The sequence below is a fragment of the Rana temporaria genome, chromosome 5, assembly GCF_905171775.1.
Source record: "Rana temporaria chromosome 5, aRanTem1.1, whole genome shotgun sequence".
Classification (NCBI taxonomy): Eukaryota; Metazoa; Chordata; class Amphibia; order Anura; family Ranidae; genus Rana; species Rana temporaria.
In genome coordinates this window covers 160,504,461-160,531,549 of record NC_053493.1, presented here as the reverse complement: position 1 = coordinate 160,531,549, position 27,089 = coordinate 160,504,461, and the positions used below count along the sequence as shown (strand labels likewise).

The 27,089-nt window shown below is 46.3% G+C and overlaps 1 protein-coding gene across 1 annotated transcript; it reads right to left on the bottom strand.

The window, feature by feature from the left end:
• Positions 1-24,633, bottom strand: FIGNL1 (fidgetin like 1). The gene is made up of 4 exons (XM_040353314.1): positions 24,418-24,633; positions 10,918-10,991; positions 7,211-7,248; positions 1-2,267 (listed from the first exon to the last, which is right to left on the bottom strand). The coding sequence occupies exons 2-4, from the start codon at positions 10,935-10,937 to the stop codon at positions 286-288; spliced, it is 2,040 nt and encodes a 679-aa protein (XP_040209248.1). The 5' UTR covers positions 10,938-10,991; positions 24,418-24,633; the 3' UTR covers positions 1-285.
• Between the last annotated feature and the right edge of the window lie 2,456 nt (positions 24,634-27,089).

Genomic DNA, 27,089 nt, shown 5'->3' with positions numbered 1-27,089 from the left:
TATACTCAAGTCTCCAATTTTAATGAAAACACAATATCTGACAACTGATTAACATTTAATACATTCTTAAAGACTTTACATGCCATAACTTACCGGTATGTTTACATCAGCTCCAAACCATATATTTAGTTTGCAAAACCAGTTTACAGACTTATCAATTAGTGGTCAACTCTACAGTACACTATTAATAGCAAATAATAATATGTTTTTATTTACAGCTGCAATCAGTTGCACTTGACAAAATATGGGTAGTGATTTTTTGAAACACATTGTATCTTGGAAAAACTATCTTCCACAGCCAAATGTTTTGTTCCAATGTTCATATAATTCCAGATCTTTTGTAGAAACGCTGGGCTTCACAACTTGCAAAGCATTTTGGAAATCGGTATAAGAAATGGGTCTGACTTGTTCAGCAGTAATGGTAGCAATGTCCATTGCTTGAATGCTGCGAATAGGACCAAGTGCAGCTTCACGACACAGCTGAGTCATATCTGCACCAGAAAAGCCATCTGCCTGTATGACTATTGATTCCACTTCTTGTTCCGTGAGGTTGCAATGCTCCCGAGACATTAGGCTAACAACGATTTGTTTTCTGGCCGATGCCTCCGGAAGTGGTATGTAGAGCCTTTTAACAAGTCGTCTTCTGGCAGCTTCATCTATTTCTTGGGGCCTATTCGTTGCACCAACTACAAGGATACGGTCTTCTGAGGAAGTTGTGGCACCATCTAGCTGCACCAAGAACTCTGTCTTAATCCTCCGTGAAGATTCATGCTCACTTTCACCACGCTGAGATAAAAGAGAATCGATTTCATCTATAAAGATCACAGCTGGCTGGTGACACCGCGCCACAGTAAACAGTGCACGGACCATCTTTTCACCTTCACCCACCCATTTGGAAGTTAGGGATGATGCACTAATGCTAAAAAATGTGGCACCAGACTGACAAGCTATACACTTGCCTATCAGAGTTTTTCCTGTTCCGGGAGGACCAAACAGTAGAATGCCTTTTGGAGGTCCTCGAAGACCAGTGAATATATCTGGTCTTAGCATTGGCCAAACGACAATTTCTTTTATAGTAGTTTTGGCAAATTCCAAACCTGCAATGTCATCCCAATTTAGTGGAGGCCCATGATCCATAATCTCACTCATGATTAGTTCAATCATCTTTGGCTCAATGTTTTTTAAGCGTTCATCAGAAGGTACACTGGTCTCATTGCCACCTGCGTCATAAGATTTTTTCTGTGCCATAGAGTTATCACCTTCATCTTGCCTAGCAATTGGAGGCACAAACTTTCCATGCAGTCCACGGGAGCGGACAGCACCTAGTGACTTCTTAACAGTGCCATATATTACAGGTCCTGCAGGCTGCGGAGCCTGGCTGTTATACTTTTTCTGCTGTTCAACCCACAACTGTTCTTTTGCCGTTTTAAATCCGATTTCAGCTGATGCATGTGCACTTACTGGCTGCTTCAGACCTGGACTGCTTTCTGTCTCCACATTTTCATACCCGGATGAAAGAATTTTTTTTCTCTTTGCTGAATTTGCAGAAGTATATAAAAAAGATGAACTTTGTCCAGCAGAGCTATCCGATTTTGTAGAATCTCTGGCATCACTGTTCCCAAATTGGGGTTTAGTCAACGTGGTTTTAGTGGTGTATACAGCAGTTTGCACAAAACTAGTAGATGGACGTTCGCTGGCATTCACTATTGTGGCAGCTTTTGCATTCTGAACAAAGTTTGAGCTTACTTGTGGATTCTTATAATTCAGTAAGGGATGTTTAGCTTCTTTTGGCTCTAAACTGCTGAGGACATTTGTAACTGCTGAATTACAAAAGGTGCCGACCTTCTTGAAAACTGTGTCTGAAGTCAGCAGAGACTCCTGATATGCCTTTGCTGTATTAAACATGTCCTGTACACTTTTCAATTTTAAAACATTGCTGGAAGTCAGTGAGGACTGCCACTTGTCACTGTCATTTCGAGGACATCTGGCCAAAGCCATTACACTATCTGCATAGTTATTTAGGCCAGTCCCCTCCTTATCAGAGTCAGTGATGGCGGCATACCTTTCAGCATACTTCTTGAACAGGTGGATAGCCGATTCTTCAGAGATCTCAGAGTTTGCCCATGCATACTGAATCTGTGAAATATGTGCTCGATACGCATCTGCCTTCTGTCCTGGGGAGCAGGTGCCAGAGTTCAGAGTAAACAAATTATTTTGCCATTCACTCAGGTGAACAGAGTTGGAGTCAGGTCTCTGCATAGTATTATCTGCAGAATGAAAAAATAAATAGTAATTTGGAAATGGAATAGTGGGAGTTTTATGACACTTCTAAACATAATGCATTAAATGAGATAAAAAAAATGTATTAATACATAGACAACCTGTGGCCAAGAGATTGTAATCCTTACAACTATTTGCCTGCTGAAACAAAGGGGAAGAACAGACAAGCTCAAGAGATCGAAATCATCCACAGAATATTTAGATATCATGGTGCGAATTGTAATCCTCCAGTAAGCAAATACTGGTCATGTCAAGGAATAAAGTTTACTTTCAAAAGAGTGGAAGGATTAAAAGAGCAGATGCAGCTCCGCAAGAGAACCGATACATGTCAGCAACACTGTATGTCGATGTGTATTACTTGAAAAGCCAGTTTCTCTGTCCACACCTCTGTGTTCTGATATGTATTACTTGAATAACCCCTTAGGCCCCTTTCACACGGGCAGACCGTTTAGGTTCGCCTGTCAGTTTTTTAGACGGACCGGAACGGACACTCTGTGCACCTCTATGGAGCCACGGATGTCAGCGGTGACATGCCTGCTGACATCCGACACACTCCGATTCGCTAAAGTGTGACGGATGGAAACCCATCCACCCATCTGGTGGATCGGATCGGATGGAGGCGGACTCTACGGTCCGTCTTCATCCGATCCCCCATAGGGGAGAGCGGCGCTCTGACAGGTCAGTCCCTGCACAGTGTGCAGAGACAGACCTGTCATCTGCCTGCTCAGCAGGGTAGCGTTGGAGTGATCCCCGCTGAGCAACGCAGAGCCGGCACATGGACACGTTCGTGTGAAAGGGCCCTTACTTTGCCAGCATCACAGAAACATAGATAATGGTGCTAAGTCTATGATTTATTAAACCAGTTGGTTTTGGATGCAGCCACTGGCATTGCAGGTAAGGAAAACTGGCAGTGAAGCCTTCAGGCTTCACAGCCAGTTTTCTACTGCGCATGTGTTTTGCACTGCGCTTTTTGAATGGTCCTGTCGTTTTCTGGGACAGGTCACAGAAGGCAGGGAGGAGGAGGGTTCAGACATGAAGCAGATCGCCATACGTGATCTTACCAGGAAGTGGGAGTGGGTGCCAAAGCCTAGGTACTTGCCTGTGGGGTGAACAGGCGGAGCTTCCCCTTTTGGGTCGAGCTCCGTTTTAAGTTTTTTTAAAACTGAATCAAATCAAACCACATGCTTTTCAGGTACAAGAATCACAATCTGGCACCAACTTTACCATTGGTTAGAGCGAACATGAACTTAAAATGTGATAATTTTCTGGTTCCCTATACATTACCATCTCACAGCAAGCATGAAAGTGCTTACGTTACAAGATTTATGTAAACTTTGGAGTCAGCTGGTACTTATATAACGTATAGGTTAGTAGTTATCAGCACTAACGGGACAATGTTACAATGCGCCTCTATGCAGTGGATGCCACATATGTATATGAAGTAATGACAAAACAGCAGCGACAAAACACTGTGTTACTAAACAGTAGATGGTGCACATGTATAAATGCATGAAGGGCGCTTTTACACTTCAGCGCTGGGTATCCACGGTTGTCACGGCTTTCATGCATAATAATTTAAGCTGATGCTACAGTCTATTAGGGAACTTTCACATTGCCCTGTTATGGTTTGGCTGCAGCGCAGGTGCAGCTCAGTGTACCTGCGGTTTTCATGCAGGTTACTTCTATAAGATTGGGCATTTTTGATGCAGAAAACACCAAAAATGCCAATCTCAAAGAAGCCTATGGAGAAGAGCAGGTAATCAGCACGAAAACCCTGGAGCACTGCACAGCGGCCAAACTGTAGCATGGCATTGTGAAAGCGCCCTGTGGCATCAGCATATTTGCATACACACCCGCAGACATACACAGACCATACATTCCATTTGAGTTCTGCAACCTGAGACAACCCGAGTGTAGGGGGTGAGGCTCAGCTAGTATTGAAAATGGTAAGCCATGTACGAAAAAGGGACACTCAACAGCAGGGCAACAAACAGTTTCATTACAGGAGGGCTTTGTAAAGAAAGTCCATAGTATAAAACAGACATAACATCTGCGTGTCTGAGCCATTAACTATACATAGGTCAGTTCCTGACTGACAGGGTGCCCCCTATTGGGTTTCAGATAACAAACAGCCATAATATCTACCCTTTTAGTAAATTGGTCAGGTGAGAGAATGACTGCCAAGACCAGCCATCTCTTTAGTATATGTCTATTGCATAAGGCAGTGTTTCTTAATTTGGTGCAATTTGGGTTCCCCTGGGGTGCTGTCAGCACAGGACCCAGTCTGTCCTGAATTTGGACCTGTGGGAGGGCCTGGTATGGGGGCGCTATATGATGCAAAGACTCTGTGCTAATGTGATGAGAGGATTCTGAACGGAGCAGGAAACTCTGAAGTGATGGGAGGACCTCCGATGTGAAGGGGGCTTCTGAAGTGAAGTTAATTCCATCAAAGGGAATAGTGTGCATCATCCCGGGTTCAGGTCAAACCTGAAAAAAGGTTGAGAATTTCTGCAATGCTCATTTGCTAGGAAAGGGTAGGTAGCATATGTCTGTACAGTATGTGTATATATGCATGTTTGTATCCCTCTGTAAAAGTTAGGCACATGTTGATGCAGATGTGCCCCTAGTTCCAGACTTTGAGAACTACAATAGAGTGGCAAATTAAATTGCAAAGGTGGTTGTGCTTTTTCCAATTCATTCTGTCGTGATGAACTTAGCCAACTAGGCCCACAAGCAATCAAGACATGTGTGGCAGAAAGCAACATATACATGGCTGCAGTAGAGATGATTATACAGAACCATGGACATGATAAAGACTGTAATAAGAAATTGAGCAGGGAATAGAGACGTATGACAATGGCTATTGCAAAAATACTACACGAGGACAACCAAGGTGGCCTGCAGAGATTTGGCAGACTAACTTCATATGTCCCCTGCCCTGGGAAAACAATGGAATGAGGCATTATTGTACTGAAACAAACATCTATTCAGGTCTTTTGCTTGTTTATCACTGCAAACACAGAGCCTCAATGCTCCATGAGTTTCAGAATCTAATTTTTGCCAATTACTTTGTACCTGTCTGGGACAGTCATAACAACCCACACTACACCAAAACATTGGGGTAAAAAGATTCTGGAGTGCACTGTCATATACCATCCGCAGGCACCTAGCTTGATTGAAAGTCACGACAGGCTACTGAATCTTTATAGAAGCTGTTTCAATAAGAAGCAAACCGACTAGAAGCGATTTTTTTGTTTTAAACTGCCTGGGAGCCAAGTGCCTTTTAGACCCCTTTCACACTGGGGTGTTTTTCAGGCGCGTTTGGGGTAAAAATAGCGCCTGTAAAATGTTTGCAGGTAAAAAAAATAATTATTAGCATTTGTTGCAGGGGGGGGTCGCCAAACTTTCTAAAGAAAAGGGCCATTTTACTGTCCTTCAGACTTTAGGGGGCCAGACTGTGCCCAGTGGGAGAAAACAATGCCCGATCTTTAGTATTAGGTGTAGAAATAGAAAGAGAAGAAAAGTGCCCCATTGTTGATGTCAGCAGCTGAAAACATGCCCCATTATAGGCGTCAGTTGCAGAAATAATGCCTCAAGGACTGGATAAAGGCAAGCATCCAGGGCCAGATACCACTACTGTAAAGCATTGCACGAACGATCAGAATATCACCAATACCATGCAGGACTCCTGCAGACCTTTCAGTGAATCTGCTTGCTTGTACTTCATATACAAGGTGATACACTCTGACTGGAAGAATCAATGAACTACCACAGTGCTCAATAACTCAACAGCACCATGATCGTTAATTGAGAACTACAATCTGACAGTCGCAAAGGCTGTCGGGACTTGTATCTTCCCATTCAGAGGACTGTGATTGAATGACGTGGATGTGTGGGCAGAGCCCACACGGCAACGTTAGTTTCAAAGAGTGACAGGAGGCACCCAGGGAAGATGTCCGCCTGCTGTCATTGGGAAATGGGGAGAAGGGGAATGGCTGCAGATGCTGGAACATGTTACCACCCTAAATAACATATTCCACCCTAAATATGTAAAGCAAGCTGACAGAGTATTTGCAAAACTAGTCAAGCTTTGAGAAGCTTTGATGCCTTTTAAAGCTCACTTCAGCTCCCATTTGGTGATGGTAAAGGCTTCAAGTCATATAAACCTTGCCACAAGCAAATGTTCTGCAACAGTTTGCCCTAAATACCACATTTCTAGTCATACATGAACAATATTTAAAATCACAGGCAGCTTTTCATTTAACATAATCACTGACACTGCCCTGAAAATATTTCAATCCCCATACACTACCTATTTAGTATTTCCAATACAAACTTTTTTTCTCCCGATTTTGTAGAGTAAGGGAGGGTCACATTTTTCTTCTTTTCCCATCTGTGTCCCATTGGGCAGATTTTCCTTCACTACCTGTCCCATAACCAAACAGGAAGTGGGAGGCAATCCCTACAAATTAAGGGAATTTCTTGGGGACTCCCAGCTCACTAGTGTCCCCATTGGAAGATTTCTGCTCTATTACTTTTCTGGGGACAACCCAACATTTGGCATTTTGTTTTCCTTTCAATGATAATGGTAAACAGGACAAATTGACAGGGGGGAATCTCCCTAACGGGGCACAGACAGCAATGAAAACTGGCAGAGGTTCTAATCCCTCTCCTCTCCATCGAAAATGAAAAAAAGGGTTTAGCTTTTAGTTATACTTTAACCTCCATTCCTAACCTTTTTTTGTTCCCACATTTAGCTCACTTATCACTGCCTATAAAGTGGGGCTTAATAGAGAACATCTTATGAACTACTGCCTGTAGCATCATTTGTTGTGCATGCGTATGATCCATTTTAACTGCATTTCATAAAAGATTTAGATAGAAGTCAACACATACCACAGGAATTTTAATGTCATTTCAAATTACCTACCTGTATCTGTTTTGAACACACCGGTTTTCCCGGGACTGCTAAAAATGAAAAAAAAAATCATAAATAAAAAAAAATGTGAGCGAGAGAGAACATAAAGGACATGACCATAAATACAGTAGGTTTTTCTTTAAAAACAAAGCTCCAGGCTAGAAAGCAAGAGCACAATTGAAAGTCATGTATGCGACATGTTTACCGATCTGTATTTTTGATTTAAAAAAATATTATTCAAAGTGTAGCCCCCCCCCCCCCCGCTTACGCTGCCAAAGGGAACGATGCACCGGCGCCTTTCTCCACGCCTGGGCACAGGAGAAGTCAGAATCTGGGACACCTCCTGCTTGCAGCCTAGGGAGGGTTGCCTGTGGCCACACAACTGTCCCCCACTACAGCTCTGGTAAGGTCCCCTGACCCCTTGCTGCTCAAAGGCTCCATCCAGTCAGCCCTGCTAAAAAAACTGCTGCCCCAGCCAGACACCTGTCCCGGTCAGCCCCCTGAGAGATGGAGCCCCCTCAGGTCCTCTGGCAACATATCTCCTCCGGCCGGAGGAAACACTGAGGCCCCGTACACACGAGAGGATTTATCAGCGGATACGGTCCACCGGACCGTTTCCGCGGATAAATCCTCTCGAGGATTTTGATCCGATGGAGTGTACTCACCATCGGATCGAAATCCGTGCCGAAATCCCATCGCGATGACGTGTCGCGCCGTCGCCGCGATGATGACGCGGCGACGTGTGCGACGCTGTCATATAAAGGAATTCCACGCATGCGTCGAATCATTACGACGCATGCGGGGGATTGATTCGGACGGATTGATCCGGTGAGTCTGTACAGACCAGCGGATCAATCCGTTGGGATGGATTCAAGCGGATAGATTTGAAAGCATGTCTTCAAATTTTTATCCGCTGGAAATCCATCCCAGGGGATAAAAATCAGCGGAAACAGATCCGCTGGATCGTACACACCAGGGGATCTATCCGCTGGAGGCGGTCCGCGGATCAATTCCAGCGGATGGATCCTCTCGTGTGTATGGGGCCTAAGACTGACTAGGGACCTATGGGACTGCCCCTAAAGCCCTGTACACACGACCCTGAATCCCGTCGGAAAAAAATAAAAAAAATTGTTTTCCTGGCAGGCTAGCCCTGAAAAGCCGTGTATAAACACGGCCACCAAAAAAACTGCCGTTCTTTTGAATGGCAAGAACGCGGTGATGTCATCGACTACAACGAGCCAGTGTCTCATGACATTCGATTCCGTCGCCGCCATCTTGCTACACCCCAGACTAACGTTGTATGCTACCAAACATGTATGCTACCAAACATGCTGAAGTGTCATCGAGCATGCACGTTTTTCTACCCTGCAGGTAAGCATACAGACGTACGGTTTTCTCGTCAGGAAAGACTCTGCGGGGAATCCCGACGGGAAACTAGAGAGCCAGGTTCTCTATTTTCCCATCGGGATTCCCGGCCGTTTTCCTGGTGGGAAAACTGCTAGGGAGCATACACACAGTCGAAATTCCCCGCCAAATGCTCTCCTGGCAATTTTCCTGCGGGAAAACCGGTCGTGTGTACGAGGCTTTAAGGAAAAAAAATTACAACACTTTTTCCTATGTGTGAGGAGGAACTCCATCTCTCAAGGGCTGACCTGGAAGACAACTGGGGGAAAAAGGATTTGTTGCGCTACATAAAGATGGCCTAGGCTTTAAGATAGCCAAGACCCTTAAACCGAGCTGCAGCAAGGTGGCCAATACCATACAACTATCAGGACAGGTTCCACTCAGAACAGACCTTGCTATAGTCAACCAAAGAAGTTGAGTGCACATGCTCAGCATCATATCCAGAGGTTGTCTTTGGGAAATAGACATATGAGTGCTGCCAGCATCGCTGCAGAGTTTGAAGGGGTGGGGGTCAGCCTGTCAGTGCTCAGACCATACATCGCACACTGAATCAAATTGGTCTGCAAGGCTGTCGTCCCAGAAGGAAGCATCTTCTAAAGATGATGCACAAGAAAGCCTGCAAACAGTTTGCTGAAGACAAGCAGACTAAGGACATGGATTACTGGAACCATGTCCTGTGGTCTGATGAGACCAAGATAAACTTATTTGGTGTCAGATGGAGTCAGGCGTGTGTGGCGGCAACCAGGTGAGGAGTACAAAGACAAGTGTGTCTTGCCTACAGTCAAGCATGGTGGTGGGAGTGTCATGGTCTGGGGCTGCCAGCACTGGGGAGCTACAGTTCATTGAGGGAACCATGAATGCCAACATGTACTGTGACATACTGAAACAGAGCATGATCCCCTCCCTTCAGAGACTGGGCCGCAAACACAGCGCCAAGATGACCACTGCCTTGCTAAAGAAGCTGAGGGTAAAGGTGATGGACTGGCCAAGCATGTCTGCAGACCTAAACCCTATTGAGCATCTGTGGGGCATCTTCAAAACGAAAAGTGGAGGAGCGCAAGGTCTCTAATATCCACCTGCTCTGTGGTGTCTTCATGAAGGAGTGGAAGAGGACTCCAGTGGCAACCTGTGAAGCTCTGGTGAACTCCATGCCCAAGAGGGTTAAGACATTGCTGGAAAATAACAGTGGTCATGCGAAATATTGACACTTTGGGCCCAATTTGGACATTTTTACTCACTTTTGTTGCCAGCGGTTTAGACATTAATGGCTGTGTATTAATAGTGTGTCGAGTTATTTAGAAGTGAAAGCAAGTTTATCCAGTTATACAAGCTGTACACGACTACTTTAAATTGTAGCAAAGTGTAATTTCTTCAGTGTTGTCACATGAAAAGATAGAATAAAATATTTATAAAAATGTGAGGGGTGTACTCACTTTTGTGAGTGTGTGTATTATACATTTGGATATATCACAGTGCTACTCTACTCCTAAAGTGAATCACCTACACTTTGAGAATTATTTTTGTATATGCATTGTATGGTGGCAGCAGTAAAATACATTTTAATAATATAATTTAAGAATATTATGGACAATAATTGGATCAGCATATTTTGAATGGTTTCTCTATATCGCTGAGATATATCTCTCACATTGGTATTTTTGATTTGTAATACTGTTCAGCCAGTCTTTTAATACTGGCACCCTGGCAGACTGCCAGATCATGAACCTCCCTACAAATTACAATGCTGTTGGGCTATACAGGCTGGTCCTGGCCCCACCTCAGCTTGTGAAGGGATAATAAATGCCATTGCCTACCTTCCTTTTCCCAGTCTGTGGAAAATATAGTATATGCCAAAATACTTTAAGGCAGCGATGGCGAATCTTGGCACCCCAGATGTTTTGGAACTACATTTCCCATGATGCTCAACTACACTGCAGAGTGCATGAGCATCATGGGAAATGTAGTTCCAAAACATCTGAGGTGCCATGAATCGCCATTACTGCTATAAGGCATTACAGAAAATCATCAAGGAGAATTTCAGGTACATATTCTACTTCCAGGTAAACATAAAATTCTAACACGTGCTTAAGTGGATTGAAGTTTACACATTTGCCCGGCCTTTAGAAACAGAAAGTCATGTCACATAAGAGTCCTATCAAACACCCCTTTAGTTCAGATCCGCCTCGCAGTTTTTTAGGTAGATCTGAACAAAAGTTCCCTGCATGTCTACATAAATCTGCAATACAAGCATGCTTCTTCCACAAATACATGACTGGTGCTCCTGCAGACTCATAAGCTATGTGATCCCAACTTACCTGGATTGTGGGTCCTCCATATATGCTGAGAATTCTGTTCATCGATGTGCCTTTGATATTTTTCCAAGACAAATCTAATAAAGTCATTAAAACAATATTTTATGATAGATTTCTGATTGCTACTTCAGCCTGCTGGATCAACATGTTAACATTACATACTATACATTTATGTGTTTTAATAAGCTAAAATGCTCTTCTCTGCTTGCCAAAAATAACTAAAGTACTGCAACCACACTAAGTTTTGTGCACTTAAACATGCAATGCTCCTTTACAAAAGACCATATATTTGTATTATGGGCTAGTGTTATGTACCTTAAATATTCCCCAAGCCTGCTTTTCCTTCCCGTTTAACCCAGTAATGACTATGGTGCTTCTTTTGATTGGCCAAGGTGGAGTGGTGATCTCCACCTCAGCCAATAAGAGGTCGTAATCACATATAAAATACAAGAGTTCTCCTGAATGGCGGAGACGCACCAAGATCGACTTTATAGTTGACAGCAGGCGCTCATACTGCTGCCAGAGCACTGTGTCTCTTACTGCATGTAGCTAATGCTACCACAGTCTATTACAGCAGTTGTGGCAGCCGGAGCATTCTACCATGGAAGTATTCTGTTTGGGCCAGCTATTTAAAAGCTAAGTTCACCTTTGAGAACATGTTACATGTCCCACACGTTTTTAGGATGGAACATGTAACATGTTCCCACTCCTGTAGCGATCCCCCCTCTCCCTGTGACAGTGAGCCAGTGATCTTCTCTCCCCATCCACTGTCACAAGTTGAAAAGAACGTGCCCGTGCGGGGCTCTTACCACACAGCCTCGTCATATATTCTGTAAATGAATGAACGAACAACAAGTATTACAGCCTTTGCGGCTTGTAGTTCTCCATGGATTATCAGGGCGCTGGTGAGAATCATCGGTGCATTGAATCTTCCTCCAAGGGGTTGTAAAGGTTCGTCTTTTATTTTCCAAATTGGTTCCTTTAGCTAGTGCATTGTTGGTTCACTTACCTTTTCCTTCGGTTTCCCTTCTAAAATGTTTTTTTTTCTTTGTCGGAATTTCTCACTTCCTGTTTCTCCTCAGTAAGCTTGCCCCCATCATCCGAGCGGCGGAAAGTCATTTAGAACAGCTTACTGAGGAGGAACAAGAAGTGAGAAATTCAGACAAAGAAAAAAAACATTTAGAAGGATATAGTAAGTGAACCAACAATGCACTAGCTTGAAGGAACCTATTTAGAAAATAAAAAACAAACCTTTACAACCCCTTTAAGTAACATCGGACAGGCAGCTACACTGCCAGTCTGCAGGAGCATGACAATGCATTTGCAATCTGCTGGTGTAATGCTTTACAGCCTATAAAAAAAAAATGTAGTAAAATGCCCAAAATAAATTTACCATGGGGGAAAATAAATAAATATTAGCAATTTTTATTTTATTTTTAAGGGTGAAGTTTTTCATTTGAAAGTAAAGCTGGGATTCTCTTAAGAATACCGACTTAAAGGGTCACTAAAGGAAAACAATTTTTTTGCTGAAATGACTGTTTACAGGGCATAGAGACATAATAGTTAACTGATTCCTTTTAAAAATTATTAAAAATTGATAAAAAAACAATCATATAATGTGCCTGCAGTGTAGTTTCGTTTTTGCTGTTGTTTGCTGGTTCTCTGATGTACAGAGAGCCACTAGAGGGCAGTCAGCCAATAGAGATCAGTGATACTTTGTCTAAAACTCCTCAGCACCAATCCAGTTTCGTTTTACACACAATAATCACATTAGTGACCACCGTGAGAAATCTCCCAGCACTGTGGTTATCAGGAAACAGGCAACCAGGAAGTGTCCAAAACAGAGAGGATTTACAGCAACATGAAAGCAAAAACGAACAATGAGGACATGAAACCAGGACTGCAGCAAGGTAAAGGAAGCTATTTAGCTAAAAAAAAAAATTCCTTTAGTGACCCTTTAAAAACGACAAACTATTGGATAAGCATGACTGCCAGGAAAATGGCAGTTTCAGAAAGAGGTCGAGAATGCAGGCTTCAACAAGTAATCTGTATTGGTACAGGTTGGCTTTAACATTAGCCATTGACATGAGATGGCAGATGGAATATAAGACTGATAAAAGATCTTTAAAATGCTTATAGCATATGGGCATCGTTTAAGCAAGGGTCTCAAACTGGTGGCCCTCCAGCTGTTGTAAAACTACAAGTCCCATCATGCCTCTGCCTGTGGGAGTCATGTTGGTAACTGTCTTTCTTGCAATGCCTCATTGGACTTGTAGTTTTGCAACAGCTGGAGGGCCGCCAGTTTGAAACGCCTGGAAAGGGTAACTCCACTTTTGTGGGAAAAAACAACATGGCATATACTGTACAATTGCGAGACAAGCCATATTGTAATTTATTATTAAAAATTACTTTTCCTTTTCTTTCTGCGCTAATCAATGCAATATGGTGGTTACCCATATTGCATTGAAATTTACAGAAAGTTACATTGTCACAGAATGAAAAGGAAAAGCACAGGAGAGCACCAATGCCAGGGGGAGGGGAGCAACGGGTGCGTCATTCCTTCCTCTGACGGGAGGTATTCTGTACACAGATGGTGTACAGAACAACCCCCAGAAATGTAATTTCCTGCTTGTGTGATTGGCCCACTAATTTTCCCAGAAGTCTGCACGAAGAAACACATCATATTTTAGGCATCCTTTGCTAGGAAAATTGAATTCTTGGTGAGGTGACCACTGTCAATTGGATTCAGACCCTGCACTTTTCTTCATTAGAACACTGCAATTGGATCAGCTGATTAATAATGGAAATGTCACTCCCATTTAGATTCACTCTGCACATCAACATAACCAAACAGCTTTTTCTTCAGAGCAGTAACAGGCAACAATCTGCAACAAAGTTTGTTGCCTGTCTTTTTTTTGTTACACAAAGCCACGGGTTTTTATTCTGCACCATTACATCCCTGTCCCTGGCGTCAGAGGGAGCCAATGGCGCACCGTCCCTGGCGTCAGAGGGAGCCAATGGCGCACCGTCCCTGGCGTCAGAGGGAGCCAATGGCGCTCTCCTGTGCTCTTTCAGGGGACTGTTCCTTGCCATCCTCACGTCCAAAGCAAGGGCTATGGTGCCTGCATTGATTTTGAAGGGATCAGAGGACCTTAGACAGATGGAGCATGGAGGAGAGAAAAGTTGCAGGGGACCAGCCAAAAAGTATGAAAGATCCAGGAGGTAACTTGCAGGACACATGTAGCCCCACTGCAAAAAATAGGATTTTTTTGTACTCACCGTAAAATCCTTCTCTCTGAAGTCCATGGACGGACACAGCTCCTTAAATCTTGACAAGTGGGTTATGTTCCCTGTTTACAGGAGAGGACTAGGCAGAAACATGTTAAATACATGTTACATTAACAGAGTTGAACAGCCCCGCCCAGGGGGCGGTCCCTCCAGACATAACTCTCCTCACTGCAGCTTGCAGCCTCAGTTCGTAACAAGCAGTACAAACCTAAAAAGGAGGGGTGGGAGCTGTGTCCGTCCATGGACTTCAGAGAAAAGGATTTTACGGTGAGTACAAAAAAAATCCTATTTTCTCTTATCGTCCATGGACGGACACAGCTCCTTAAATCTTGACAAGTGGGACGTCTCCAAGCAGTGTCAAAAAACAAGGGGTGGGAAATATATCAGTAAAAACTATTTTAACTTCACCCCAAAACAAGCAGAGCTCCTCAACGGAGGAGGTGCAACTTTAAACAGCCGCCGGCAAAAACTAGCGGCTGAAAAAAAAAAACCATCATAAGATGCACTCACAGCAACCATGTAAATTCTGGAAAAAGCGTGAACGGACGAGCAAATCGCTGCCTCGCACACCTGTGAGACCGACGCATGATGTCGAAAAAAAAAAAAACCACGAAGCACCAATTGCCCTGGTCGAAAGTGCCGTGACCGGAAAGGGGGGCCCGCCCCTTAGGAGCATAGGCCTGTATGACGGCCTGCCTGATCCACTGAGAAATGGTGGTCGACGAGACCGCCAGGCCCTTTTGTGGACCAGACACCGACACAAAAGAGAGTCAGAAGCTCCGAAACGGAGGCGTAGTAGGCTGGTATACCCACAAAGCGCGTACCACGCCTAAAGTATGAAAGGCCGAAACCTCCTTCAGGAGAAGGGAAGGTCGCGGGCGCACCATCACCTAATCCTTATGGGGGATCAAGCATGGCGGCTTGCAAGACAAGACCGCCAACTCAGAAACCCCTCTAACAGAGGTAAAGGCCACTAAAGGGGCCACCTTCTGAGATAGTGTCAAGAGAAAACCTCTCTGAGGTTTCCAAAAGGAAGGTTCCTGAAGAACCGAGAGCACCAGAGTCAAAACTCATGGGGGAAGAGATGGGCCAAGAGGGGAAAATATATGACAAACCCCCTGCACACAAAAAAAAGGGGACCCACCAGGGAACGGGCCGCAAAAAGGCCACTAAAAGAACACAGACAAGGCTGAAATCTGCCCCCAAACTGTGCTTTAAGCAATTTTTAGATCCACTCCAAGCTTTAAAAACAGCAGGACCCTGGACACAGAGAGTACGCCCGTGGACGTCACTCCATCCCTTCGCACCAAGAGAGGTGCGACGGTAGATCCTCCGGAAGAAGACTACGGTGCCCTGTTGAGATGACCGAGTCAGACAGAGGCCGGTCACCTAAAGTCTGGCTTCCAATAACCATGTTGAGCAAGTCAGTGACTGTACAACAGGAGGAAGTATGGGACCTTGAGACAGAGGAACCTCCTGCCCTGGCAACCGCCAGGGTGCCTCCGCTACAAGGCCCCCGATATCAGCGTACCAAGGACACCGAGGTCAATCTGGAGCGATTAGAATCATCGGGATCTCCTCAGCCTCCACTCTGTGGAGCGGCCGAGGAAGCAACTACCAAGGAGGAACGGCAAAAAATCACCGATACAGACAACACAGGGCCAACAGCGCGACTGACGCGTCTGTACCAGATCACTAGACCTGGCCACTAACTTTGACACCCTTGCGGCGGAGACGAGCGGCCAGGAGATCCATGCCCTGTGAGGTTCACCTCCTGCAAGGGAGCCGAAACACCCCAAGCACAAAGACCAGTCGCCCTGGTCCAGCATCTGGCGACTCCAGTAGTCCGCCTGCCGGCATACCTGATGGTAGACTGAAGCCATGGCCGTGGCGTTGTCCGGCTGAAACCAGATCGGTCGACCACAAGGAGAAGCATAGCCTGATCGCCTAAAATAGTAGGACAATGAACAGTAGACAGCACCTGGTATTCCCAGGCGGTCTCCCACCAGGCACTAGCCAGGCCCGACCCTGGGTAGCTACCGAGACCAGACACATTCAAGGAGGTGTGGCCGTAGGTCCACGCAGGTCCAGCGACTCAGGGCCGACTGGACCCCCCAGTTTTGTGAACTCCCCAGGTTCACAACCCGTGAGCTGGCATCCGTCGTAAACACCGACCACTGGAAGGAAGAAACAACTTCCCGGACCGAAGAGTCGGGAATCTCTGTCACCAACTCAGAGAGACTCTGACTAGGTGGCGCACAGGAATCTAATGATTTCAGAGACAAGAGATTTTTACCACCTGGACAGTAGTTCCCCTGGAAAACCAGGGTGTGGAACTGGGCATACAGTACCGCCTTGAAGGAGGCTACCCACAGGCCCCGAACCAGCAGGCGCCCGGAGAGAAGACCGATTGCATGATGCCAATACCTTCACCGCAGACTGAAGAGTCTGCAATTTCTCCAGGGGAAGAAGGACCTTTGCCACTGAGGAGTCTGGATCAACACTAGATACTCCAACGCTGAGTCGGAACCTAGCATGCCCAGGATTTGAACCCTGGGTCGCACACATGGAGGGCAGGCTTGCTGCCACTGAGCTACACTTTCTGGTCTAAACGTTTAACATCCACCCGAATCTTCGGAGGGTCTGAATGGGAATAACCCATCCACTAGGTCGGAGACAGAAGCTGCTCTCAGAAGAAAGTCGTCCAAGTAGCCAATGAGGCAAAGCCTCGCTGTCCCAACAAAATTCGGATAAGTGCGAGCTCCTAGCTGAAAACCCATGGTGCTGACGCCAGATCAAAAGGGAGGGCCACAGGCTGACAGAGACCCTTCTCTCATCACGAAGCACAGAAAAAAACACTGTGACATGTGCAAAACGGGACATGCATGTATGCGTCCCTGATGTCCGAGGACGTCAGGACATCCCCCGGATGAAGCGCAGCTACCACCGAACAAATGGATTCCATGCGGAACTACCCGACGTTCACAAAGGTATTTAGGGCCTGAGGCCCATAGAAAACCCCAAGACTCTTGTCCTGCAGGAAAGGTAAAATTACCTCGCAGCTTAGCAAATCCCACACTGCCCAAGGCAGACCGACGGGCCGGGAGAGGAAGACACAAGGAAAGAACTTTGTTCTGTGGATAGGAGGAAACCCTATCTAGTACTCCGAAGAGACCACCTCGCAGACCCACTGGTAGGAGAGCAGGGAGGTTTCACCGAATTGTGAACCTGCAAGCCGCCCCTCCCACCTAGAGACAGGAAGTGAAGGCTACATACATTGGCAGGATTTGGGTGCCGGCGTGATCGGCTTACGCACCCAGGGACGGATTAGTCCCCCAGCTGGGCCTTTGACGGCCTGGGATGGTTGCCCCTAAATAATATACACACATAGTGTGTATGTATATTATGAAGGTGTATGCACACATGTCTTTGGAGGAAACCGGAGTACCCGGAGGAAACCCACGCAGACACAGGGAGCGACAATGCAAGCTCCAGGCAGATTGGCATCAGTGTGCGGATTCGAACCAATGACTCTCTTGCTGCCAAGTAATGGAGTTAAGCACTACACCACCGTGTGCATAAAACCATTCTGAAACAGACGCCCAGGGCGCAGCATTCAATGAAGCATCACAGACCTATATGAGGACCTGGACCAGCTGGTCCGCTAGGCTAATAACCTCAGGAGAGAGTCGGCGCTCCTCCACTGTCTGGTGCAAAATGCTCACTCTGTGAGTTGTATACAGCACTAGGGGTCAGAACTACTCCAAGATGGCCGGCGCGTTCAGAACGTGGCCACAGGAAAATGGCCGGCACAATGTAAGCTGTGCCATAGCGCGGCTACGACAAAATGGGCGCCAATGGGAGTTTTCAATGTAATTGAAAAACCTCCCAAAAAATGGCGCCAGCGCCGACTGAGACCCCAGTGTAGTGGCCACAATAGGCCGCAAGCCAGACCCCAGCATGGTAAACATGGAACGGGTCAGTACTTCGGATCTTCTATCAGTCAGATCTATACAAGCGGGGGTTCCCGCCCGGCGGTGAGGGACTACAAAAGCCCTCAGCGGCTTTTCTCATTCCGCATCTCAGAAATTATCAAAGAAGGGCACAGAAGGAAAAAACCTGCACAGCGGTCTAATTTGTGTAATCCAAAAAAGACCGAGCCCTCGGCGGAAACCCAGCTGCACTATGCAGCTTAGGAGAGTCCCTTGCAGCAGTAAAAAGCGCACCCATAAATGCCTTATTCTGCTTTTTTTTAACTAGGTACCTGGTCCATGGCTTCATAACAGAGCATTCCCCAGGGGATAACGGGGGAAGGGGGCACTCTTTTACCACCCGCCCGCAGTCCACCCCCACCCTGGCACAAACTGTGTCCAGGACTAACAATAAAAACTCTGTGGGAATCCCAGGTGCTTACACCTGCTGCCACCACCAGCATGTGGGGAAGGACCCAGATACTGACTCCAATATTTACATAGTGTGTATTATAATATGCACACCTGTCCATACAAATAGACAAAAGCTCCTAGAGCCCTATTCAGGGCCTCTCACCCACTTGCTGCGCTGACCAGGGTTAACCAGGGGACTCCCTCAGGAGGAGACTGCCCAGCGCTGCCTGTGAGGAAAAGAACCGTGAGGTAACTTCTGCAGGGACCTGTGTTTAAACAGGAAAAGCCTCCTAGGGCTTTTTTACTTAAGGATAAGACACAGATACAGCATAAAAAGCAAAACTGTTACAGGTGTCACCAATCAGTCAGCGTCTGCTGAAGTATAATCATAAACATCTGTGCTCATCACAGGGCTTTTTACCTCACAGGAAAGCCCAATACAAAAAAGAAAAAACACAGGCCAGATAACACAGTCCCCTCAGGAAGGCCCCCTCCCCCCTGACAGCGGCAATGTTAGCAATGCAGCAAGGGAAAGGAGCAGGGAAGTAAGGGGAAGGGACCCCCAAACCCCAGGAATGCCCAGCCGTACCAACCCACCGAAGCAGGAGGGACTGTACTTACCCGTCCAAGCGAGGACTCGCTGACGCATTCCTGACAGAACTACAACCGAAATGGAGGTAGCTGTCGGCCCGGTCCACTGTGAGTGAGACAAAACCACAGCCCAGTCATATGTGGACCTCGGAGCAAAGCTCACCGGCCACCCCAGGAGTCATGGGGTATGGCGTGGCAGACCAAGCCTCTTTGCAAAGGTGAGGGGGGGGGGGGGGAGAGGGGGGGGGATGCCGCGCAGGCATGGGTATCCCAAGGCGCCCTTCACGGGCGTTAGTTACCTCGCGAGTGCCCGAGGTTCGATGTTTTATTAGTGTTTCTCCTGTAGTTCGACTGAGGTCAGACCGTCCCTCTGAGGGACTGTCCTTCCTCCGAATATTTAAATATATTCCAGATCTGCCAGGTCTTGGTGTAAGCTTCCTGCCTTTGTTGGCCAGTAAGGACCAGGTCCTCCATGTAACTGATCTCGTCCACCTTCTTGAGCCAGAGCGCCGTCGTTGGCGGATGGGTGGATTTCCAGTGAAGGGGTACGCACGCCCTTGCCGCGTCCAGGAGATGGCGGATAATCGATTTTTTATATGCTCCGGCCGGCATGTCCGTCGCGTGGAGCAAGAAGTAAGCCGGGTCATCCGGCACCGTGCTCTCTGTAAATTTCGGCGCACCTCTTCCCAGAACCCCCTGATCCGTGGACAGGACCAGAAGACATGAAGGATGGTACCTCTGTCTTGTTTGCATCTCCAACAAGTGGGGTCAGAGGCTGGGAAAATTTTACTCAGGAGATCTGGGGTCTTATACCACTGCATGAGGATCTTATAATTCGTCTCCTGTGTTCTGGAGCAGATGGAGGACTTGTGGGTGAATCTGAGTATGTTTTGTTTTTTGGGGGGTGAGAATTGAACGTTTAGGTCCCTTTCCCACTTAGCGAGGGCTGGGACCTGGTAACCATCAGGGGGGGTGTTTAGCAAGGAGTATAGCAAGGACAGTGCATGTGGGAGCGGTCCAGTCTCAGTGCAAAGGTCTTCCAGGGCTGTTTGGGTGGTCTGTGAGTCTTCGCCGGGGGGGGGGGGGGGAAGGCCACCTAAGAAATGGTTCACTTGGTTCGCTCTTAGAAAGTCAAGTTTAAACGGCCCGACGGGGTCTGCTCGCTCAACCGCCGATTTCCATTTCCCCCGAGCGCTGAAGTGTGACGCCTGGAAGAGTCCGGTTCTGCTAAGGTCTAAAAATATACGGTCTCGAAGACCCGGATCAAATTTGGGATGTCCAATCACCGGGCGTAGAGGGGAGTTTTGGCTGGATAGGAAGAATTGTGTGAAGAGACGTGCGCATGTACTAGTCGTGTGCCCTATCAACGGGTGTTTAGTGAGTTGCGGGGGCAGGTCTGCTATGCACCAAGGGGCTCTGTGTAGCGGTATCACGGATTGTTCCTGTTCCACCTGGACCCAGAGTTTGGAGTTCTCGTGGTGACACCAGTCCAGGAGACGCACCAGCCGTGTGGCTTGGTAGTATGTCCTTACGTCCGGGAGTGCCAGCCCACCATGGATTTTCGGCAGGGAGAGTATTTTTCTCTGTATGCGTGGCCTCCCTCCCGCCCACAAGTAGTGAGTGAATGCCGCGTGTATTTGTTTAAAGTAGCTCCCCGGGATAAAAATCGGGAGTGCCTGTAGCAGGTATAAGAACTTGGGTAACACGGTCATTTTGAGTACATTGCACCGTCCCACCCAGGAGTGAAGGCCACCCGACCATTGTTGGAGTAGCTTTTGGACTCCCCTCAGGAGGGGGGGGGGGGGGATCCAGCCTGTCTTTCAGCCGACAGTTGAAAGAAGATTCTTCAAGAAAAAGTAAATAAAATAAAATAAAATTTCTCCTCAGGGCGCTGGGCCCAAAGGGAGCACTTCCTTCTCCTTGCTAGGAAGAACGAAACTGAGGCTGCAAGCTGTAGTGAGGAGGGTTATGTCTGGAGGGACCGCCCCCTGGGTGGGGCTGTTCAACTCTGTTAATGTAACATGTATTTAACATGTTTCTGCCTAGTCCTCTCCTGTAAACAGGGAACATAACCCACTTGTCAAGATTTAAGGAGCTGTGTCCGTCCATGGACGATAAGAGAAATGAGGAGTTTTTGTTTTCCCGGAATTCAGCTTTAACCCCTCATTATTCTATCTAAAAACAAGCAACACCAGAGAGTTGCAGGGGGAAAAAGAAGGTAGGCCAGCCCTCACAAAAGTGTACATTACTATATCAAAGGACACCAAGGTCAAGGATCTCAGTGCAAAGAGGATGCCAAGAAACAGCCGAGTGTGCTAGCGTCACATTCCAGGGATTATATATTAAAAATTAGCAATTCTAGTATCGAAGCAACCCTATCGGTGCCAATACCAAGCATTTGCCCGAGTATCATACTCGGGCAAATGCTCCGATGCTTAATCCGAAACCTGGGCAGTCAGGGGTGATTGGTGCGATGCTGGGGGAGAGTTACAATCACCGATCTCCCTGTATACATTTCAATAAAGAAGCTGACAGCCGCTTCTCCTTCGGGCCCCCGCACGGCTTTCAGTTACTTTATTGAAATGTATACAGGGAGACCGGTGATTGTAACTCCCCCCAGCGCTGCACTAATCACCCCTGACTATCCCCCATATCCTCCTCTGATAATTACCCTTCATGCTCCTCCAGTCCCCTTCTGTCCTCGATCTGTCAGGATGGAGAGCGAAAGAAAACAGCCGGTAAATGTCATTTACTGGCTCCTTTTTCTGAATGAACAGTCAGTGATTACTGTGTTTACAATGCTTCAATGCCTTTGTCTCCTGTCTATTCATCTTCAGTGCAGCTGAGGCTGCTGTGAAAGGAACTGGGGAATCTCTGTCCTCAGTCCCTTTCCCTGTCTCAAAAAGGGAGATGTCAGAGGTCTGCAAAGAACCCCTGATATCTCACCAAAGCCACCCCCAACATGGAAAAAAAAAAGGAATTGTATTAAATAAATATTGAAAAGGCTAAATTGTAAAAATAATAAGAAAAGAAACACACTGGCACCGTCTCCCCACCCCCAAAAAAAGAAAGCATTGTAAAAACGAATGACAGCCCACGCATCATGAGTGCTGCATATTGGTGCCACTGTCACATGACATTAAAAAAAGTATCAGTAATCGGCCAGTACTAAAAAAGTATTGGTACTTGTATTCAGTCTTAATCTATGGTCAGGCTTGTTGTGCAGAAGTCAATCAATCAATCAAGTTCTATACAAGCAGCCAGTTAGAAGATCTTTGCTCGATAAGTGCCGCTGCATATAGCCAATGGCGGTGATCAGTGTATTATGGAGGTGGGTATAAGCGCCACTGGATACAGCCAATAGCAGTGATCAGTGTATTATGGTTGTGGGTAGAACCGCCACTGGATACAGCCAAAAGCTGTGATCAGTGTATTATGGTAGGGGGTATAAGTGCCGCTGGATATAAAGCCAATAGCGGTGATCAGTGTATTATGGTGGTGGGTTTAAGCTCCACTGGATACAGCCAATAGCGGTGATCAGTGGATTATGGCGGTGGGTATAAGTGTCACTGGATATAGCCAATAGCGGTGATCAGTAGATTATGGCGGTGGGTATAAGTGTCACTGGATATAGCCAATAGCGGTGATCAGTGGATTATGGCGGTGGGTATAAGTGTCACTGGATATAGCCAATAGCGGTGATCAGTGAATTATGGCGGGGGGGTATAAGGGGCACTGGATATAACCAATAGCGGTGATCAGTGAATTATGGCGGGGGGTATAAGGGGCACTGGATATAGCCAATAGCGGTGATCAGTGAATTATGGCGGGGGGTATAAGGGGCACTGGATATAGCCAATAGCGGTGATCAGTGAATTATGGCGGGGGGTATAAGGGGCACTGGATATAGCCAATAGCGGTGATCAGTGGATTATGGCGGTGGGTATAAGTGTCACTGGATATAGCCAATAGCGGTGATCAGTGAATTATGGTGGGGGGTATAAGTGTCACTGGATATAGGCAATAGCGGTGATCAGTGAATTATGGCGGTGGGGTATAAGGGGCACTGGATATAGCCAATAGCGGTGATCAGTGAATTATGGCGGGGGGGTATAAGGGGCACTGGATATAGCCAATAGCGGTGATCAGTGAATTATGGCGGGGGGTATAAGGGGCACTGGATATAGCCAATAGCGGTGATCAGTGAATTATGGCGGTGGGTATAAGTGTCACTGGATATAGCCAATAGCGGTGATCAGTGAATTATGGCGGTGGGTATAAGTGTCACTGGATATAGCCAATAGCGGTGATCAGTGAATTATGGCGGTGGGTATAAGTGTCACTGGATATAGCCAATAGCGGTGATCAGTGAATTATGGCGGTGGGGTATAAGTGTCACTGGATATAGCCAATAGCGGTGATCAGTGAATTATGGCGGGGGGTATAAGTGTCACTGGATATAGCCAATAGCGGTGATCAGTGAATTATGGCGGTGGGTATAAGTGTCACTGGATATAGCCAATAGCGGTGATCAGTGAATTATGGCGGGGGGTATAAGTGTCACTGGATATAGCCAATAGCGGTGATCAGTGAATTATGGCGGAGGGGTATAAGTGTCACTGGATATAGCCAATAGCGGTGATCAGTGGATTATGGCGGTGGGGTATAAGTGTCACTGGATATAGCCAATAGCGGTGATCAGTGAATTATGGCAGGGGGTATAAGGGGCACTGGATATAGCCAATAGCGGTGATCAGTGAATTATGGCGGTGGGTATAAGTGTCACTGGATATAGCCAATAGCGGTGATCAGTGAATTATGGCGGTGGGTATAAGTGTCACTGGATATAGCCAATAGCGGTGATCAGTGAATTATGGCGGTGGGTATAAGTGTCACTGGATATAGCCAATAGCGGTGATCAGTGAATTATGGCGGGGGGGAAGTCTCTCTGCTGTCAGAACTCAAAAGCTCAGAGGGAGGGATTTCCTCATTAACACTGAGTGTGTGCACGGCAGAATCCATTCATTTTCTTTTATTCAACTTGCTGGTAGAACAGAAAGAAATGAATCTTGTACCTGGAGTGTCACAGCGAAAGGATGAAAGTAATACCTGCAAATCATCAGACTGCAGCAAAATAGAGAGCGTTCTTATAGCGGACTCCAAGAGCTGCATACAATAGTGCCATTACACAATAATAAAGCTAGACGAACGTTCAATACATTGCCATCCTCACACTTACCGCTGACACTCAGCTGCCTTCCTCTCAGATACAACCTCGGTATTCCCGCGGAGTATTCATGTACCGACAACGTAATCAGCACGCCACTCTCTTCCTGTACTGGAGACACAAAATCCCGCTCTAGCGGCTGAAGTCTCGGCTGCTGACAATGTCTTTTGATCACGTGATAAGACTCTCTCCGTGAATTAACGGGATGCAGCGAAGACTAGTTATCGGCCATTTTTGTGTAGTCCATAAATACAGCATTGCTGTGATATGTTTGTATCGGCAAAGTATTTAGCGAATTTTCCTCAGATTACCTGGGTGTCTTAAAGGGATTTTATCTAGAATAGTACAGTGACGGACATACATTGGAAAGGGACAGGCAGGTTCCATACTCTATTATTCATTACCTTATATAGCTGCTATGGGACATTTTTTAGAGGCGCGGCATAGCTCCTAACTGTCCCTGATTTGGAGAAATGTCCCTCATTCCTCCTCATTTGTCCCTCATTTTGGTCTGATCTATATATATGGTGAATCCTCTCCTGTGGTGTTGAATGTTCTTTTTTTTATTTTTTCTTACCATTTTTCTAACATGGTATAGATCCGTGTTTTTCAACCCCAGTCCTCAAGGCGCCCCAACAGGCCATGTTTTCAGGATTTCCCTCAGCTGTGGTAATTACTAAGGCAGTGAAACTGATCAAATCACCTGTGCAAAATAATGGAAGACTTGAAAACATGACCTGTTGGGGGTACTTGAGGACTGGAGTTCAGAAGCACTGGTATAGACATAGGCGTGCGCACAGGGTGTGCCCAGGCACACCCTAATCATCCTGTGAAGCACAGATTTCCCCTACTGGCCTAGCCCTTCCACCCACAGCACTTCCGAATTCCCGCCTCTCCTCTCCTGACTGCTGTTGCTGTGGGGATATTTCACAGTGAGTGAGGGAAGGGGCCCATAAATATTTAATTTACTGGCCCCTTCCCATTCTGAATTAACACAGTGAGTGATCGATAGTGTGTGTTTGATCTTTGGGGTGAACACCCTAATGCATTTGGCTGCGCACACCTATGGGTATAGATATCCTTATTGTTAGTATGAATGGCATCTGTTTGTTGCAATAGTAATTTTCTATCTAGAAAAAAAGAAAAGATTTATTTATTACAGGTTTTTATTTATTGCTGACTATTAATACAACACTTTACACATTGCCACTACACAATCTGATTGTACAATCTCTGTATGATTTCCTTTTAGATTTACCAAAACGATATAATAGTAGGAGACACCTATCTATCCAATCACTCTGTAGCCAATCAGGTAGGCCCTTGCACTACATAGTTGATGGTAGATCTAAATGAGATTGTACAATCAGATTGCATAGTGTATGGTGATCTTACACAACTTCCAGGACACACTTCTCCTGTTTTCAATACTACAGCTCTATTCATATGCATTGTGATCTATGTAACATAGGGGGGGGGGGGGGGGGGATTTGATTGCTGTATATTTAGTGAGAACAGTGATTGCTGATTGCATTGGAAATGTTTAACCTGTGAAGGTGGGAGGGAGGAGGCAGACAGGTGCAGGGTGTGTTAATGAGGTAAGCTGGTGAACTACTTCATTGTACTGGTTCTTCCGTCCTTAAGGCCCCTTTCACACTGGGGCAGGAGCCGCGGTGATGGTATAGCGCCAATATACCGTCGAATTTGCCGCAGTATTCGGCCGCTATCGGTGCGGTATTAACCCCCGCTAGCGGCTGATAAAGGGTTAATACCGCCCACAATGCGCCTCTGCAGAGGCGCATTGCGGGCGGTGTTGCCGCCGTTTCCCATTGTTTTAACCACTTGAGGCCCACGCTATAGCCGAATGACGGCTTCAGCGCGGACCTGAATATCCAGGAGGACGTCAAATGACGTCCGCCCCTTTCCTCGCTCCAGAGCGCGCAGCGGGAAACTCTGTGCTGGCCGTGTCCCTTGGACACAGCCAATCACAGATCGCCGTGAACCGCCAATCGGAGTGGCCGTTTGCGATGCGATCTGTGCGGCCAATGAGAGATGATCTCATATGTGAACATATGAGATCATTTCTCATTGCCGGCTCTCACAGAGACAGCGTGCTGTCAGGGAGAGAGGAGAGCGATCTGTGTCTCTTGTACATAGGGACACAGATCGGTCACCTCCCCCAGTCAGTCCCCCTCCTTACCTACAGTTAGAACACTATTCAGGGTACACATTTAACCCCCTTCCTCACCCCCTAGTGTTAACCCCTTCAATGCCAGTCACATTTATACAGTAATTATAGCACTGATTGCAGTATAAATGTGAATGGTGCCAAAAATGTGTCATAAGTGTCCGATGTGTCCGCCATAATGTCGCAGTCCCAATAAAAATCGCAGATCGCCGCCATTACTAGTAAAAAATAAAAATAATAAAAAATAATAATTCTGTCCCCTATTTGTATGCACTATAACTTTTGCGCAAACCAGTCGCTTATTGCGATTTTTTTTTTTTTGTTTTACCAAAAATATGTAGAAGAATACGTATCGGCCTAGACGGAAAAAAATGTTTTTTTTAAAAAAAAAAATTGGGATATTTATTATAGCAACAAATAAAAAATATTGTATTTTTTTTTCAAAATGTACGTTCTTTTTTGTTTATAGCGCAAAAAATAAAAACCGCAGAGGTGA

What these genes read in the sequence shown, in the direction of transcription:
- FIGNL1 (XM_040353314.1), bottom strand. Translation starts at nt 10,937, where the DNA reads ATGGAGGACCCACAATCCAG. An exon ending in ATGGAGGACCCACAATCCAG is followed by an intron (nt 7,249 to 10,917) that starts GTAAGTTGGGAT and finishes TTTCATTTTTAG; the next exon opens with CAGTCCCGGGAAAACCGGTG. An exon ending in TGTGTTCAAAACAGATACAG is followed by an intron (nt 2,268 to 7,210) that starts GTAGGTAATTTG and finishes TTCATTCTGCAG; the next exon opens with ATAATACTATGCAGAGACCT.